The sequence below is a fragment of the Vombatus ursinus genome, unplaced genomic scaffold, assembly GCF_900497805.2.
Source record: "Vombatus ursinus unplaced genomic scaffold, bare-nosed wombat genome assembly UNPS02014789.1, whole genome shotgun sequence".
Lineage (NCBI taxonomy): Eukaryota > Metazoa > Chordata > Mammalia > Diprotodontia > Vombatidae > Vombatus > Vombatus ursinus.
The window spans coordinates 7689385-7707499 of record NW_020954567.1 but is presented as its reverse complement, the minus strand read 5'-3'; the positions used below and the strand labels follow the sequence as shown (position 1 = coordinate 7707499).

The 18115-nt window shown below is 39.9% G+C and overlaps 1 protein-coding gene across 1 annotated transcript in view; it reads left to right on the top strand.

Annotated features, from left to right (window-relative positions):
* Positions 1-17410, top strand: part of DPT (dermatopontin) — a 36874-nt gene extending 19464 nt beyond the window's left edge. Inside the window, exons 3-4 of the mRNA XM_027868518.1 lie at positions 12192-12299; positions 16088-17410. Coding sequence (XP_027724319.1) covers positions 12192-12299; positions 16088-16154 — 175 coding nt within the window. The 3' untranslated portion in view covers positions 16155-17410. The remainder of the gene's footprint in view (positions 1-12191; positions 12300-16087) is intronic.
* The last annotated feature ends 705 nt before the right edge of the window (positions 17411-18115 follow it).

Genomic DNA, 18115 nt, shown 5'->3' with positions numbered 1-18115 from the left:
ATAGGGCAGTTGTTAGCCCTATTTTGCATATTAGAAAACAGGCCCAGAAACCCTGGTTGATCTGACTGCATGTTCATCTAACATTCAACTGCCTCTCTTTCTAATACTTTAAGAGATTGGTGATAACGTCAAGATGAAGATCCATACTGACATGGGTCACACACACCCCCTTCACCAGCTAGACAGCTCTTATCACAAGGCTTATAAAAATTAATCATCTGGTGGCCAAGTTTTGATGCTAAGCCTTCTCAATTTTAGCTAAGCCTGGATATCTTTTCAGACTGGTAGGTCCAGTGCATGCATGCACTACCCTGAAATAGTTTTCAGGATCTCAGAATCATCTCCATTCTATAAGGAGACATGGAGGATGAATTCAGCACTCTGCTTTAAGCTTAATAAACCCTGGATTGACTGATAGATTGATTATTTTCTCAAAGAAAATACAAGTTCCTTGAAGGCAACCAATATCTTCCTTTTGGTCCCCAATGACTAGCATACCAGACACATAATAAATGTTTGTTTGAATGAATTACTGCTTATAGTTAAAACAGTAATAAAAATAGGAATCTACAGAATGATAGGTAGACATAGAGGAGTTAGGGGGAGGAAGGAGATTACCTGATAAGGTTTTAAATCAAAGAACCACAAAATCTATAAGTAGAAAGGATCTTCTAGTCCAGTAATCCCCTCTCTTACATCCCTAACAAATATTTGCCCAACCTTCTTTCCATCCAAGGAAAGGAAAGTCAATATTCTCCCCACCCCATTTTACTTTGAAGCAGCTTTGATTATTGAGAAGTTGTTCCTTACATTGAAATGAAGGACAAACACAACAACTCCAAAGTAACTTCAACAGACTTTCTAAAACAAAGCTTATGTGTGGCTCACATCAAAGGTCCCCTCAAGTCAACAGGGTCACTTCTACAAAAGGTACTCAATACACAATATGGGCATTAGATATAAAACAATTGTTTATTTTCTCTACCAAAGAAATTGCTTAAGGTGCAAAAGGTCCATAGCTACTTATTAATGAACAGAAAACACAAACTTTTCATCATGCTCTCCCTGAAAGGTAAATAAGAGCATTTACACACACATGCACACATACATGCGTGCACACACACACACACACACACACACACACACACCTTTATAAACAAAGGAAATGAACTGAGGTTCATAGGTCCAGAAATAACGAATAGTTTATTCAAGGTCCCAGCTCCTCTGATTCCAAAGCCAGTACATAAAGGCTGGACGGAAGATGGTACTTCCAATGTGTGAAATTCAGGGCTCAAGTGAGCTACCAAGGTGGAACATTGTAGAGAAAATCTGGGAAGAGAGTCAGGAGTGCAGCCTAGAGAGGCATGATACCTGTCTATAGAAAGATATAATCAGTGTGGTAGCATGTATGTGCATGTATTGTTCAGTCATATTCCAGTTATGTCTGACTCTTTGTGACCCTATTTGAGATTTTCTGGGCAGAGATACTGGAGTGGTTTGCCATTTCTTTCTCCAGATCATTTTGCAGTTGAGGAAACCGAGGCAAACAAGGTTAAGTGACTTGCCCAAGGTCACTCAGCTAGTAAGTGTCTGAGGCCAGATTTGAACTCATGACTATGAGTCTGCCTGACTCCAGGCCTCTGTGTGTGATTGTATGTATGTATACAACTATGAGGGTGAATTATATAGAGATATGTAGTTACTGAAATATGTATGCATAGATATCTTTAGCTATAGTTGAACTGGAACTATAATTTCAGTGATATAGGGAACTCCTGAAGAGAAAATTCCCTCTACCCATAGAGTTTGCCACCAGCTCTGTAAGTATTAGTTGCAGAGAGTTGCTGGAGGTATTGAAACTGACCTGCCCAGGGTCACACAAGTATGGGTCAGAGGAAAGACTTGAACCCAGGTCAGTTCTCTCCACTATTCCATCAATGCCCCCTCTCCCTACATGTATGCATGTACACACACATGTGTGTATGCTGTATACCTATGTGTATACAATCACATACATGTGGATAAACACACACCAAGCAAAACTTAGACTTCTCAGCATGATGCTTAGTAAGCCACAACAATGTCTCTAAAGTAGCCACAAGTCTATAGACTGTTGATGATCATTTCCTGTTCTCCAAACAGCTATGATGCTTGCATACCAGATTACTGTTTTCTATCATAACCATGATGCTGTCCAGGTAGTGACTGGCTGTGGATCCAAAAGACTAGAGGCTTGGAAGTGAGTGCCCATTTCCTCCCCCAAGCAAGCCACCAATATCAGCATTTGAGTCAACCTCACATTTTCCAAACTTGTTTAGTTCCAAGAAAAGTCCTCGAGGCAGGTGACGCAGTTGAAAGAGTGTTATACATGGAGTCAGGAAGACCTGACTTCAAATCCCGCCTTAGAAACTTGTTAGCTGTGTGACCCAGGATCATAGCTTTTGAGCTGGAATTTCTGGTATCTGAGAAACTCACTCAAGAAATGATGCTTATTGATGGGGCTGGGCCACCAGGGAATCATCACATGAGAAACTAGGATGAAATTCAGGCAGAGACACTAACCAAATGTGTAAACTGAGGAGCACCAGAGTAACGTCCCTTTCTTATGCTCCATAATTCAGATGGACTTTTTGCCCTGATCAGTGGGAATTTTGCTATTCTCTGAATACTTACAAACCATGGTCTCCAAAGATGTCGAAGGTCAGATCACATCAAAAGATGGATTGCTAAGAGGCCATGCTGTTTAACACATTTTTCCCCCAAATTTCAGATTGCAATGGAGAGTGATTAAGTGATAATAATGAGACTGGAAGAGAGGCTAATGATTTACTCAGGGTCATATAGCTAATGAGTGACCGTGCCAAGATTTGAGTTTAAATCATACTGATGCTAAGACCAGCACTCTATCCACCATGCCGCTCAGTACGATGGAAAGATGACTGGCTCTGGAGTCAGAGAACCTGGGTTCAAATACTGTCAATACCTGTGTGACCTTGAAAAGGCCTTTTGACTTCTCTGAGGTTCCCAATCTGCAAAAAAGAAGGAATAGGCCAGATGGCTTCTAAAGTCCCTTCTGGCTCTAAACTGATGATCCCATAAAGTGATAGAAGTACTTGAACAACTCATTTTACATAGCGCTTTCAACACTTTCCTCGCAACAACCTTGTTAAGTGCTAAACATAGGTTAGGTGACTTGCCTATAGTCTAACACAGATATCTCAAAGGAAGAATTTGAATTCAGGTCTTCTGACTGCAAGCCAAGTGCTCTTCCCAATACACTCCGTGAGTTAGGAATCGTAGCATAATGTTAGGATTCACACCCGTCCAAGATTCCACTTTTCCGTTCTATGCATTCCATTCCTAGTGCTTGCTGGCATTCCAATTCAATATAGGCTCCTTGAGGACAGGAGTCATCTTGTTTTTGTCTTTGTATTCCCTTGAGCACTAAGCATAGTGCTTGGTGTACGGTAAGTACTTAAGAAAGGTTCCTAAATTGAATTGTTGAATCCACAAGCCCAATTTCTGAATACCTGGGATGGAAGGTGAGAATTTATCCCAAATGATCTGAGCATTGAACGCAGGTAGCTCTCATCACAGATATAGAAAATGCTATATATTAAAGGACTAGAAATAGATTGGTGGAGAATTGAAAGAACCTTCAATCAGGTTCTAGGTCCTTTTTTGTTGTTTTGTTTTTTATATTCTTAACATTTCTCTGCCACATGTAAGGAACAAAGCTTCCTACAGATAATAGAGTCTCTGTTCTTAGGTAGAATCAATTGTCCTTTACATCATTCTGACTTACATTCACGTTATCATTCCATATTTATAATTTAGTCATATAACTGCTGCCTAAGGATACACACACACACACACATATACATATATGTATGTATATGCATACACACACATATATCTTCCATTGGGCTTCAAAAACTCAGAGAATCCATGTATTTTCTGGGCTGTCTAAATACCCTTGTTCAGCCAGAGTCTAAATTTACCCAAGGCAGAGCAAGGCACTGAAGCTTAGATTCTGCCTGCCAAAGCATGGCTGCTGAGTGTCCATCCAGCAAATATTTATTGGCTGCTCACTATGCCCAAGAAAGAGCTGGAGAATATAATTCATGGGCCCCACCATGCTGAAGCTTACAATGGGGCTGGAGAGATAAGATTTATAAATATAGAAAGGTAAATAGTAATAAGGGAGAGATGACATACAGGCCATTGTTTAGGTGGGGAGGGGAAACTGTAAGATTCCAGCAAAAGGGCAGTCATACTTTCTGATGGACCATTCCAGGGTGTCCCACTCCACTCTAAGCATCCATCCTTGCCTCAGAAGCAAGCTGATCAATGCTTGGCTTTGCTAGAGTGAGCCAGATTTTCTGGGTACATACTGAAGCTCTGACTGGGAAGTTTTCAAGGATTTTCTCTTTTAAACCAAGAAATGCTCTGGAGAGATGCTGCCCTGTGGTGTTTTCACCCTTCAGGATGAAATGGGAGAGGAACTCAGAAGCAGATCAGAACCATAATCATCTCTTCTAAGGTTATGTCTATCTTTAGGAAAGTGGAATTTTGGTTCCATGGTTTCACCAAAACAACTCAGCCACCATGACTAGAATACTGTACTGATACAAATTTCCCCTAGTCCATTAGTGAGGACAATTGGATTCCTTCTTGGGACAGGCACTTTCTAGTGGATTTAGATTCTACTGAAGAATCAGATTCTCCATTTCCTCATCAGAGAACAAAAACAGAATGTCGTTATCTATAAGATGGGGATAATAATAGCACCTACCTCCTAGGGTTGTTGTCAGGATCACACGAGATATTTGTAAAGTGCTTTGCAAACCTTTAATCACTATAAAAATGTTAGCTATTATTTTTACCACCACCTTTTCTTTTGTCCTGAATTCTTCTCAGAGTAATAGCTATAAATTCTGGCATTTGGGACAGATTGGTGTCTAAGGTATGAATTTAGACTTTTTCCATTCTTGACCCCTCATCTCATTTCAGCTGTGTTTGTTGGAATTACACAGCCTGAGGGCATGCGCAGTGCAAAGTGAGCATGTTTTGTGTTCAGCACCAAAGCTGCAGTGAAGTTGTGAGAAGCAACAGGGTCAAGCCCTGCCAGAAACACCTTGGATTCATTACATGTTTGTTTTTTAACTAATTTTTGGTTGTTGTGCATTCAGAAACCTTTTACTGGTGCCAAGTTGTTCATGACCCTATATGGGGTCTCAACCCACAGTTTAAGAAACACTGATTTAGACCACTCTTGTGCTATGGTCGAGGTTTACTGAAATCAGATATGACTTTGTCCCTGGAATAGTGCTAGGTACTGCAGATAGAAAGACAGAAATGAAATAGACTCTACCTACAAGGAGATGTCATTCTATTAAGGGAGACAACATAGGCATCCCCAAAAATATCTAAATTAATACAACGTAAATCTATAGCGGTGGGGGGGGGGGCCGCGCAGATATTAACATTCAAGGAAATCAAGAAAGGCTTCATATAGAAGGTGGCACCTGAGCAGAGTTTTCAAGGAAACAAGGAATTCTGGAAGTCAGAAATAAGAAGGATAGTACACATAGCATAATAAATGTTTTTCATTCATTCGTAAAAAAAAAAAAAAGAAATTAAATGGGAGTTTATTCTAGGAATGTGAGGACAGTCTATATAAAGGTATAGAGGTGGAAGATAGAGAGTGGTATATGAGAAACAAAAAGGCCAGTATGGTTGGTCCATAGAGTTAAGGAAGAAGAGAGATATAGATAATGAGGTTGGAAAGGTCAGTAGGAGCCACGATGTGAAAGGCTTCCCTGCCAGTGGAGCTTCTATTTAATCCTAGAGGAAATGGCCATTGAGTATGTGACAGGAGAGTAGAGAGGTAACTTGGTCAGACCTATACTTGAGGAAAACCACTTGGGTATCTATGTGGAGGATGGATTCATGTAAGGAAACATTTGAAGCAGGGAGACTAATTAGAAGGCTAATTAGACTAATTAAAAGTACAGAAAAGAGGAGATGAAGGTCTTAACCAGGTGGTAGCTATGCAAATGAACCGAAGAGAACAGATACAAGACATGTTGAAGTAGAAAAAGCAAGATTTAGCAACTAATTAGATATTTGGGGGTTGGGAGAGTAAGGAATCAATAACTAGAAGAATGGTGGCTTTGACACCCATATGTTATGCCTTGAGTATACTGGATGAAAAAAAAAACACCAATCATTCCATCCCTCAATTATAACGTACAAGAGTGGACCTTTCCTTCTTTGATATTTGACCCCTTCAAGGACTGAGGGGGCCAGAGGTGAGGTGAGAAATTGAGAGGATGCCATTTTCCAAATCCTATCCATTTTGTTTTCAACTTGACACTTGGTCAACCTTTATAAATGTATGAATGGTAGATTACTGTTACCATAATTTTTACTGTACTCAGGCACATACTCAGAATAGATGCTAAGAGAGGTATAAGTGAAACAGAATAGAAATGCTTAAATAAGGTAACAAATTTTAATAAACTAAATAAGGGTCACTTCCCTATGTATCTTTTCCATTCCCTTTGACCAGCATGAAGTTTATCTCAATTGGCCTGAAAATCTTTGGTGCCACATGAGAAGATTGAGTGAAAAAATACTTTGTCCAAAGTTTGTCTCATGTTGGCAAAACAGTTTTATGAATATACTAGAATCTTCCTGTCTCCATACGACTGTTCTCCCTAAATGACAGAAATAATAACATACAAAAAGTTATAAAACCCAAGCCTTCTGATCCTTTGCTCAGGCCTTTCTGAGTCTTCTTGGGTGACATACCTCATGACCTGACAGATTATTGTGTCCTTGTCTTGCTTGAGCCCAGGTAGGAAAACTTCACTTCTCTTCCGTTCTCTCTACCAAGGAGGGTAATTTTTCACACTAAGAAGAGCAAAACACAAATAGTTGACTTGCAGATTAATTCCAAGCTAAATGAGATCCTGATTAGAAAGTACCAAGATGCCTTCAAAGAAGTCCAGTTATGAGCCTCAGATGAACCACATCTCTGCATATCAAAGGAACTTGCCATCATGATTGCTGAACCACTGTTGCTGATCTTTAAGAAACCATACAGCAGGAGATGAGTCACAACCCTGGAGACAGTTAAATGCTGCCCAATTTTCAAATAGGGAAGATAGATTTTCCAGACTGTAAGCCAGTGATCTTGACCTCAATTCCTGGCAAAATTCTAGAATTCTACATTCAGGGTGATTCGTAAGCACTTAGAATGGAAAGTATTGATCACTATGAGTCAATACAAATGCAGAAACAAGTCATGCCAGATTAACTTAATTTCATTTTCTTTTTAAACAAGAGAACTAGTTGCTAGATTGGGGAATCAGCACTGTCAGCACATTTTTGTTTGCTTGTTTTAACAAGGCATTAATCAGTCTCAAATCTATGTAGAGGCTCTGTAGAGCTATGGACTAAAAGATCATATGGGCTTTGGAACTGGTTGGAGCATCAGATTCAAAGAGTGGCTTCAATTATTCAATGTTAATTTGAAGGGAGGACTCTAAGGAGGTACCATATGCTCTGTTCTTCATCCTGTTTTATTCAACAAGCTTATCAATGATTTTCTTAAACAGAGAACACACACAACAAATTTGTGGATGAAATAAAACTGAAAGGGAGTATTAATACATTGGATGACTAAACCAGAAGGGAAAGAGACAGGGGAGGGTTGAGTTTGTATTCTACCTCTGACACTTGCTAGCTATGGAACTGGGGACAAATATCTCTGAGCCTCAGTTTCCTCACCACAAAATTGGGAAAAGAATATCTGTGGTAAGGTAGCTAAGTGGATAGAGTGCTGGGCCTGGAGTCAGGAAGACCTGAGTTCAAATCCAGCCTCAGATATTAGCTGAGTAACCCGGGGCAAGTCATTTAACCCTGTTTGCCTGAGTTCTGTCATCTGTAAAATGAGCTGGAGAAAAAAATGGAAAACCACTCCAATATTTTGTCAAGAAAACCCCAAAAGGGGTTACGAAGAGTCAGATATAACTAAAACAACAGAACAATAATAACAACAATATCTGTTGTACTGATTTCATCAAGGTGTTGCAAGGCTATAATAGGATATCGTATGTAATGTGTTCCTTATGTGTCAATTACTATTATGAAGTAAAAGTAGCAGACTTAAAACTGCGTCAGCCAACAGAGCCATAAGAGAGGCCAAAAAGTCATTTTATCATAATCAGTTTTCTCAGAAAGCTAATGTCCAGATGAGGAAGGCTATAGCTGTCACGTAGTATGATTAGACTACATGAGAAAAATATGATGATCAATTTTTGATACCACATTTTTGAAAGATGTGCTTTTTAATGTTGTTATCCTTTTTCTTTTAAGTCAGCTCTTTGCCCCTTTGATTAGTTTTGCTTAATCTATTTTATACAACCCTGTTCACTTAGACTCTTCTCCCACTTCAGCCCATCCTGTTTGTCCTGTTTGTGAACTCTTTCCCTAGTTTTGGAGTTTCACTTAGCTCATTGATTTTTTCTTTCTTTCTTCTATTTAATTATCTAGTTCTCACTCTCCTTTCCCCTTCTTCTCGCTCTCTCAGTCAAGTGGTTAGTTCAAAATCCCTCCCCTGCAATTTCTATTGTTTGCTATTTTTTTTTTCTAGGAAAGATGTCTTTACTTTGTTGCCTTCATGAATTCTCTTCCCCCATGTTCTCAGTTTATGTTTAAAAATCCAAACATAGGACTTTACATTTATTATATTAAATGATGCCTTGTTTAGTTTTGCCCATTGCCCTAAATTGTCAAGGATTTTTTTGGAAGCCCAGTTCTGCAGTGTAACATATTACCTCCAACCTGCAACTTTGATGAGCTTGTCATCTGTCTTCATCCAAGTCCTATTAAAAACAATTGAAAATTATATGGTTGAAGAGCCCCATGTACCATTAGTAGCATCACTCCAGGTTAACCTTAAGTCATCCAGTCCCACCTTTTGCAGCTCAATAATTTAACCAGTCCCTAATCTATTTGAATGTTCAGTCCACACTATTCCATCTTGTTCACAAAGGTATCATGAGGGGCCTTTGCTGAAATCCAAGCCAATCAATCAAAGACCCCCAAAGCATTTATTAAGCTTGTATGCAAGCCTCAATAGTAGGTACTAAGGATATAAAGACAGAATTAAAAATACTTCCTGATGTTAAGAAGCTTTTATTCACTTTACTCTTATCAAATTCCCTTCACCCACCATCTAATAACTATACCCCCCAAAAAGTGAAAACAGGTTATTATGATTAACAATCTTAACCTATCATAGCTAACTCATAGTTATCACTACTTTCTTTGTCAAGAGAAAACTCTCTTTAATAGCACATTCCCAGAGTTTTGCTTAAAATCAGTCATGCTCTCTGACCTAACAATCTGAAGTATTCCACCTTCATTTCCTTTCTGAATATTAGAACATTTGTCTTCCTTCAGTCCTGTAAGAGCTGGCCTAGTGTCCATGACATTTTTAAACAGATCATAGACAGTGACTCAGCAATTATAGTACACTCAAATTCTTTTGATCTGGGCCTCAGGACTTGACCTTGATGAGATCATCCAGGTACTCTTCCTATCTCCTAAATTATATCTGGTTTCAATTCCCAGTTAACCATTTGTTGTTTTTCTTCTAGCCTTCTTGTTCTGAAGTTAATCCCTCTTGATTGAAAAAAAAGGGGGAGGGGGCATTTAACTGCCCCAATGTAGTAAAATTCCTCATTATTTCATACGAAGCTTAATGAAAACCAAGTGCAAAGCCTTAAATAATTATAAACATTTTTCACGAAATACAGACATTTTACTCCTAAACATTTGTAGCAACTTGATTTAGATTAAGGAAATTGTTGCCAAATAGCAGTCTCATTTTGTTAAAGAGAGAATAACATATAAATCACATTAATAGCATTTATGTAAATGGAACTTCTGAAGTGCTCAAAAACAGTTATTTTAGTTGATAATCATCCCCCTTTTAATCTTGTTTACACTTTTCTTGTCTTCTGCATTACCACCACCATCACCAACACAAGCAATATCACCAACATCAAAACCACTACCATCAGCACCACCACCACCACCATTAACATCACCACCACAACCACCACCATCAGCACCACCACTTCCCCCACTCCAGGTAGGTAAACTCTATCCAGCCTCTCTTGGAATTATCAGGGATCATAAAATTAGTAGGGTCTGTTTTAAGGAGCTCTCAATGACCCGCATTTGACATCAAATTCCTATTTCATAAGGCCTGTTGTTTTTCATTAGAAAGAGGAAACCATGTTTAGCTCAGAGCAAACAAAGCCAAACCCCAGAAAGTCTGAGTCCATTTGGAAATGAAAAGATTGAATGGATTTCTGAACTTGGCTGAGCCTAATTTCCCACCATGACCGCAATGAGTAGAAACACATGCAATACATTTCCAGTTGGGCTTGGCTGCCTGACAGGGGGATTGTAATGTCTTAAACAGAGATAAAATGCAAAACAAGAGAGGCATCATGGTGTAGTGGAGAAAGAAAGTCTAAGAGTCAGGAGATCTCAAGTCTAGCTCATTCACTAATCAGCTTTGTGACCTTGAGCAAGTACCTTGATTTCTCTGGGCCTCAACTCATTTTCCTAATCTATGAAATAAGGAGCTTAAATTACATGATATAGGGGCCAGCTAGGTGGCGCAGTGGATAGAGCATCAGCCCTGAAGTCAGGAGGACCTGAGTTCAAATCCAGCCTCAGACCAAACACTTGACACGTACTAGCTGTGTGACCTTGGGCAAGTCACTTCACCCCAATTGCCTTACTTAAAAAAAAGAATTACATGATTTATAAGACGTTACAATTACAGCATTCTATATCTCCAAGATTTCATGTTTTTGTTGCCCAATCAATTAGTTATGTCTGTCCAACTCTTCCTGTCTTCCATGGACTATACCATCCATGGAATTGTTTTGGCAAGGATACTGGAATGGCTTGCCATTTCCTTCTCCAGTGGATTAAAACAAACAGAGGTTAAGTGACTTGCCCAGGGTCACACGACTAATGAATGTCTGAGGCCAGATTTGAAACCAGATCTTCCTGACTTTAAGCCCAGTGTTCTATCCGTAGAGCCATCTAGCTGCCCCTATAGATTTCATAGCCCATCCTTTCAACTAAAGTCAATTGGACCACATAGATAAGATCCTTTATCTCTTTAATGTACAATAGCCTAGTCAGCATGAAACATAAAATTTTTGCCATTCTGGAGGCTAGGTTAGCTTCTGGACAATTTTAGAGTGCAGATACAGATCTTGGGGGTCCAGTTCAATCTATAGGAAACCCTCCAGTCTCTGTCAGCTCTTATCTAAAAGACTCCCAATGAACACACCAAAGATGAGTTGCCCTTGGAGTTGATAACTCTTCAGAGAGGAACTACAGGACTTTGGACCTCAAGCTTTCTCCCTGGATGGATGCATGTGGACTCAGACCCCTAGGATGGGCCTAGAATCAACTTGGCCTTGGGAATCCTATGGACCAGGTGAACTAACCTAGAAAACAAGAAGAAAATTATTAGTGGGCGGGGAAGAATACTTACAATAATAATAACTACATACACTAAACATATGTATAAGTATATTCATACACACATATGTAAAACCTTATATTTTTCAAAGTGATTTACATATATTCTAATAACAACCCTATGAAATAGGTGCTATTATTATCCCTAATTTACACACAAGGAAACTGAAGATGAGAAAGGTAAAGTGACTTGCCCAGAATTACACAGAGAGCAAGTATATTGGGCAGAACTGGAACTCAGGCCTTCCTGATGCCAAGTGCAGAGCTCTATCTACTCTACCACCCAGATACCTATGAGATAAATTATACCTTTTAATTGCACTTCGGTGGGAATGTAGGGAGAAGTTAGTCAGTAGAGTTCTTGGCATCCCTCCTTAACTCTTCTTGGTGCTTTCATGATAATTTGCCAGGCCTATAGTAGGCACACTTTATACCTCTCTCAGCCTATTTCAATGCCTTCATTCCTCTATAAATGGTGTCTACTGGTTTGTCTTGCCAGAATAACCCCCATTTTTTTTCATTCTCTCTCTCTCTCTCTCTCTCTCTCTCTCTCTCTCTCTTTATCTATCTATCTATCTATCTCTCTATCTATCTCCCCCCACCAGGTTGACAACTGAATACCCAGGCCACTATGGTGAGGAGATAGACATGATCTCTTACAATTATGAATACTACATGCGGGGAGCGACCACCACTTTCTCTGCAGTGGAGAGGTAAGTCAGTCTTCCCTTTGAGTTGAGGATGGAGAAGCAGGGAAAGGCTTTGTGGGAATGGCAACATACAGTAACCCTCATTTTACTCTCTTGCCTGGTAGGGGACTTAGCTAGGAACAAATGTTCAGATGAAGCAACTCAGGCAAAAAGAATTAAGTTGTTCTGTTGAACTAATTAATCTAAGGCAGGGCAACTTTAGACCTGGACATCAAATTTCTATCAGTCCTAGTATAGTGATTCTCAAACTTTCATAACAAGTAAAAGTTATCATGACCTTCCTTCTATTTTTGCCAATTACTTTCTCCATTGGTGAGTGGAATTTGTTAGGAAATTAGACCCTAACCATTCTCTGCCCCGAGCAGGCAAAAGTATGGTGCAAAGTTTTTGCACTAAGAAAGACATACTTCACCCATGAGAGCTCCTTTACTCAGAGCCTCTTCACTCTTCTTTTAAACACAATCCTAACAAGTTTGGTTATCTAGTTTCCCAACCCACAGCAACTCCAAAGGCCAAGGGTATATTACCAGAGGCAGGCATACAGATATCAGTAAGAAATGGAAGCTAATAACCTGGTTACATGGTAGAAGTTCAAGATACTGTTTAAAAGCAAATCCAAAGTTAAAAATCTACAGACTAGAACCATTTGGTAGAAAGGAACCTAGTTCCATATACTTCAAAAGCCTCTGAGATCATCACTGCCTTATAATCCAATGTAATAACTAATGAAGTACATTGGCATGAACACTGGATTTAAAATCAGAACACTAGAGTTCCAATCCTATCTCTATGGATAACTACCTGTGTGACCTTGAGAAAACTACCAAGCTTCTCTGAAACTCAGTTTCCTCCTTTATAAATGAGGGTTAGGACTAGATGACCTATAAGATCCCCTCCAGCTTTAAATCTAGGAGCCAAGTCAACAAGCATTGTTAAGTGCTTACAATATATCAGGCACTATGCTAAGTGCTGAAGATACAAAGAAAAGCAAAAAGCATCTCTACTCTCAAGGAGCTTACAATCTAATAAGAAAGTGGGAGATATCATGTAAACAACCATATGCAAATAAGATACATACAAGATAAATGAGAGATTAAACTCAGAGGAAAGGCACTGATATTAAGGAGGACTGGGAAAGACTTTTGAAGACAGTGGCATTTTTGCTGAGAATTGAAGGAAGATAAAAAGGGAGAACGTTCCACGCATGGGGATTAGCCATTGCAAATACTTAGTGTCAGGAGATGGAGATCTTCAGAGAAGAACAGCAAGGAGGATGGAGTTACTAAATCCAGGATCTTATCCTCTTAATGAAGACCCTGATTCATAAAGAAAAAAGTTAGTTTCTTTTTGTTTAAGAAAGCAGGTAGTATATGATTATATTTCGGAAAGATTTCCATTGTAAGTGGTTAAAGAAAAGAAATGTTTTGTCATTTAATGGAGTGAACTTCAATTAAGATTTCCTGTCTGGTGTTGAATACGTGAGATATGATGACATTGGGTCTGCTTACAATGAGGCTTACCCATACCCCGAAGTTTACTGCTGCACCCACAAATCAAGATTTGGAATTTTACCATTTTATTCCCTGTACCCCCTATTACAATCTTCCAGAAACTCCAAGTTGAGAAATACTTCCTAAATGTAGTGCACTTGGCATATTCTTGCCCTCTAAATGAAAACTGCTCCTTTTTTCCCTTTAGAGAGGCACTGGGAACAGAGCCCCTGGAATGCCTTTTCAAACTGCCTCTGAACATTGCCCAACACAAATTAACAGCCTATTGAAGCAGTAGTATGAATGCCCTGACTTGGGACCTTATTTGTTTATAACTTTTGGTATCCCAGATACCTACCATCCTAACACAACCATGTCTGATAAATGCACATACCACCAACTGGTTACTCTCCAACCAGATACAAGTCATTCCTTGTACTGATATTTGCAGGAGCCAAGACCAGTCAAGAGTAGTTGGCCACCCAGGCTCTCAAAAACTTTTGCCTGGTCTCCAAATTGTTCTAAATGGGTAACCTTGGAGCAGGGGGAGGAATGAGGAAGACTGCTGTGGGCCATCTGTACAATTTATACAAAGGCTACAGGGATATTGACAGTGGTCCCACCCACTTTCCCATTCATAGGATGATAGGAGGGGCCTTTAGAAGTAAGGCTCAGGAGTCCCATCTAGGGAAGAAAGATAGATGGTTCTTGTAGAGCAAGCACCCTCTGCAGACTGAAGAGAGAGAGGGGCAGTACCAGAGTTGAACATCCACCCCACAGAACAGTAGAACATTTCCTTGGTGGTATGTAGAGCAATCTGAATTTTTATTATTTTTCCTTAACTTTGGGGAGGGAGCGGTAATAGCCAACCTCCTGGGAACTCTCCCCCAAACTGCTTTTTTGAGGTTATCATGCATAGAATAACACTAACAGAAGTTGTGCCAGGGTTACAAGTGCCAGTATTCCATAGGCTACATCTGTGGTAGGACCAACCATTATAGCCAGTAGGCTTTAAATGATATTCTGTGCTGAATTAGAAGGGGTAGCAAGATCTTGTTTGAGGGGAGTAGAAAAAGAGAATACAGTTCTGCTAAGGTAAATAATAATAGTTCATATATATCCAGCACTTTAAAGTGAGCAAAGTTTTAGTGAAATAGATTCTCCTATTGCCGCTACCCCAGAGGGAGAAAGTGAGGCTCAATGACTCTCCCAGGGTCACACAGCCAATTAAGTATTTGAGGTGGAATTTGAATCCAGGTTTTCCTGTTGCCAGGTCACTCTTCTCTTCATTACACCCTGCTTTTTGTCTTAGAAAACACATGTATCTCATTAGTAGATATAAAACACTCTTGGGAAACTAGGCTGAATTTTAAAAGGTTGGGCAATCGTGTCCACTCTCTATCTCCAACACAAACAAATATCTCAGTATGATTTCTGCTTGACCCACAAGAGTCTCTTGAAACACTGGCATACATAGTGATCACCTATGGATGTGTCAGCACACTCTAGGGCAAGTGTTACAGTTGACCAGAAGTCTGACCATCTATACCCACCACCCAATGCTTTGGGGTTCTTCTTAATTCCCTTCCTCATTTCATGATTCTCATATATTGCTCCATTTATCTCAACCAATATAGGGTTATTTAAATGAAACTGTCAATGCATTGAGGGCCATGCTATTTTAAAAAATGGATTAAATGCCTTCTTTTCCCAGATTTTATCCTTAATCTTGGGAGACTTCTTTTAGTTCACTGTGATGAATTGGTCCCTGTTGGTAGCCATACATAGCTAGAGACTTGGATATCTAGTTGTCCATTAACAACCTAAACAGAGGGAAGTAAGGTCCAAAACTACCAGGTTCACCAGCAGTGATCTTTAGTCCTCTAGGGCACTGACTATCACAGCCCTCTAAAAACTGGGTATTTTAAAGCTATGATCCATAGATTTTTGTATAGACTTTGCTCTTCAGTTTAGTAGCTATGTGCCTTGGGCAAGTCATGTTTTGGGTTCTGTGAACCTCAGTTGTGACTCAGGCTCTGTAAGCCTCAATTTCCCATCACGTAATATAATACTTGCACTATCTAGCTTAAAGGGTAACCTTGAAGTTCAAAAGTGCTCTAAAATTGCTACATAAAGTAACCTGTTAACTGTTACTGTCTCTCCAAACTCTCCTTTCTCTGACTAGCAGGTCAGTCATACACTGGCTCCTGAGGAATTTGTCTTCATTTCATTTGCCCTGTTTGCGAAGCAGCCTACCATGTCTTTGACATCACCCTTCTGTCCTTTTCTCTCTCCCCACAGGGATCGTCAGTGGAAGTTCATAATGTGTCGGATGACAGACTATGACTGTGAATTTGAAAATGTTTAGAATGTCACATACCAAAGCTGGTTGGAGAGTCTGGGGATTGGGGAGAGAACTAAAGCCATCTCTATTCATCACCAGACCAGCAGGACCTCCTGCAGAAGGAGCCGGTCTTCTCTCTTTCCCTCCCTGAGTTATTGACTGCCACATCAGCCCATTTGGCCTTTCTTCCTAGCACCACCATTCTAATTAAACCCATAGGTTTCATTAAATCTCCTTTCTCATTGTTGATGCTTCGGTTAGAGACCATCTTATATGTCTGTCAATGGCTTCCTGTATTATATCATGTATGTATTACACCTGTTCCCTATGCTACAAGAGAATCTAGTTTTGTGAAGGGCCTATCATAGATGTGCCATTACTAGCAAACAACTAATATTAAGAAATATATAATAAGCTGAAGGCAGGGGCAGAGGGCTCTAGGTGGAGAAAGATGAAGAACACATCTAGTTGTTATGTATTTGAATCAAACTTTTTTTGTCATTCTACCTTAACCAGGAATGTCTTCTTTCCATGCAGCGCCACATGGGGAGTATTTGAATTTTGTACTCTGGTAGTGATGGGGTAGGAAGGAAATCAAGGGGAGGTTCAAGGGTTTGAAGAGAGGAAGAGACCATAGTTGGCTAAAATAATTTCCTGTCTTTAAGAGAGAGATATGAATCATTATGCCTGCTGATGAAAGTGGTGTGTGCATTTGTGTATGCTTGTTTGTGTGTATGTGTATGCATGTGTGTGTATTGAAAGGACAAAAAAGGGAGAAAAAAGATATAGTTGTTTAAGATAATGTACAGGGAAAAGAAATAAAAGAGAGAGAACTCGACAATTGTGATCAGCTGAGAATTCTGGGATGAGAAGCAGGGGAGTTCTGACCACTACCACTGCCTGAGGTCACTCCACTGAGGTTCTGATCTGGGAAGGTGGAAGGTAAGATGTGAATAGTCAACAGGACATGAGAGGGGCACACAGTCAGGAGATATTCCTATGACAGCTGCCTTACTAAATTGTTTCCCTGGGAAACTCTTCTGTTATTTGGATGTATCCATATACTCTCTGGTTATGGTTGGGAAATGGGCCTTCGGAACAGGACCCTCTCCCTCTTGAGTTTAGGATCCTTTGACAAAAGAAAGGCAGTAGATGTGGGAAACATGTTAACAGTCCTCCACCTCCACCCCAACCCCACCCCATGACACCTTCAGTCCCTATCACTTGGCACAAGACCATAAACAGAATAAACAAACTACTAAATAAAAAATCCACTATTTTATAACTGTCAGTGTCTTTTTTCCCTCTTTTCTCAAACACTCTCCTTCCCAGTCTTAACTCATTCTTTTTTCCAGTTTAACTCTGTCTTTTTGGCATCTTCTTCCACTTTTCCCAAAGGCCTTTCCCCTTACTTTTGCCAGGGAGTCCCATTTGTTTTTGTTTTTTGTCTTGGCCCTGCTCTGTTCTTTCCTCTTTCCCTTTCCCAAAGGTTCCAGAAGAAGGATGGAAATAAGTGCAAAAGTCACAGAAATCTGCCATCATCCTGTGTGCCTTCTATAAAATAAGACATTGAGCTTCTGATCAAATTTTCAGAGGAAAAAGGCCACGGTATCCCACTGCATCCAGGACCTTCTGCAGTTGTCCTGATATATATCCTGCCACTCGACCCAGATAGCTCTGAAGGAGAAAGTGAGGCTGGTGGCCTTGCGTGGCCCTCCTTCACTTAAATCCAATTCACCTGCAAACATGGCATCATCTTCCTGATGTCATGGTCCTCTTCGAGAATGAAAGACAAACAACAAGATTTTCAGAGAAGCCTGAAAAATCCAATCCACAAGGACTCTAATGGGGAGGCTCTGACATAATTTATTTGTTGTAAGAATGGAAACTCTAGGGGCAGCTAGGTGGTACAGTAGATAGAGCACCCACCCTGGAGTCAGGAGGACCTGAGTTCAAATCTGACCTCAGACACTTGACACTTACGA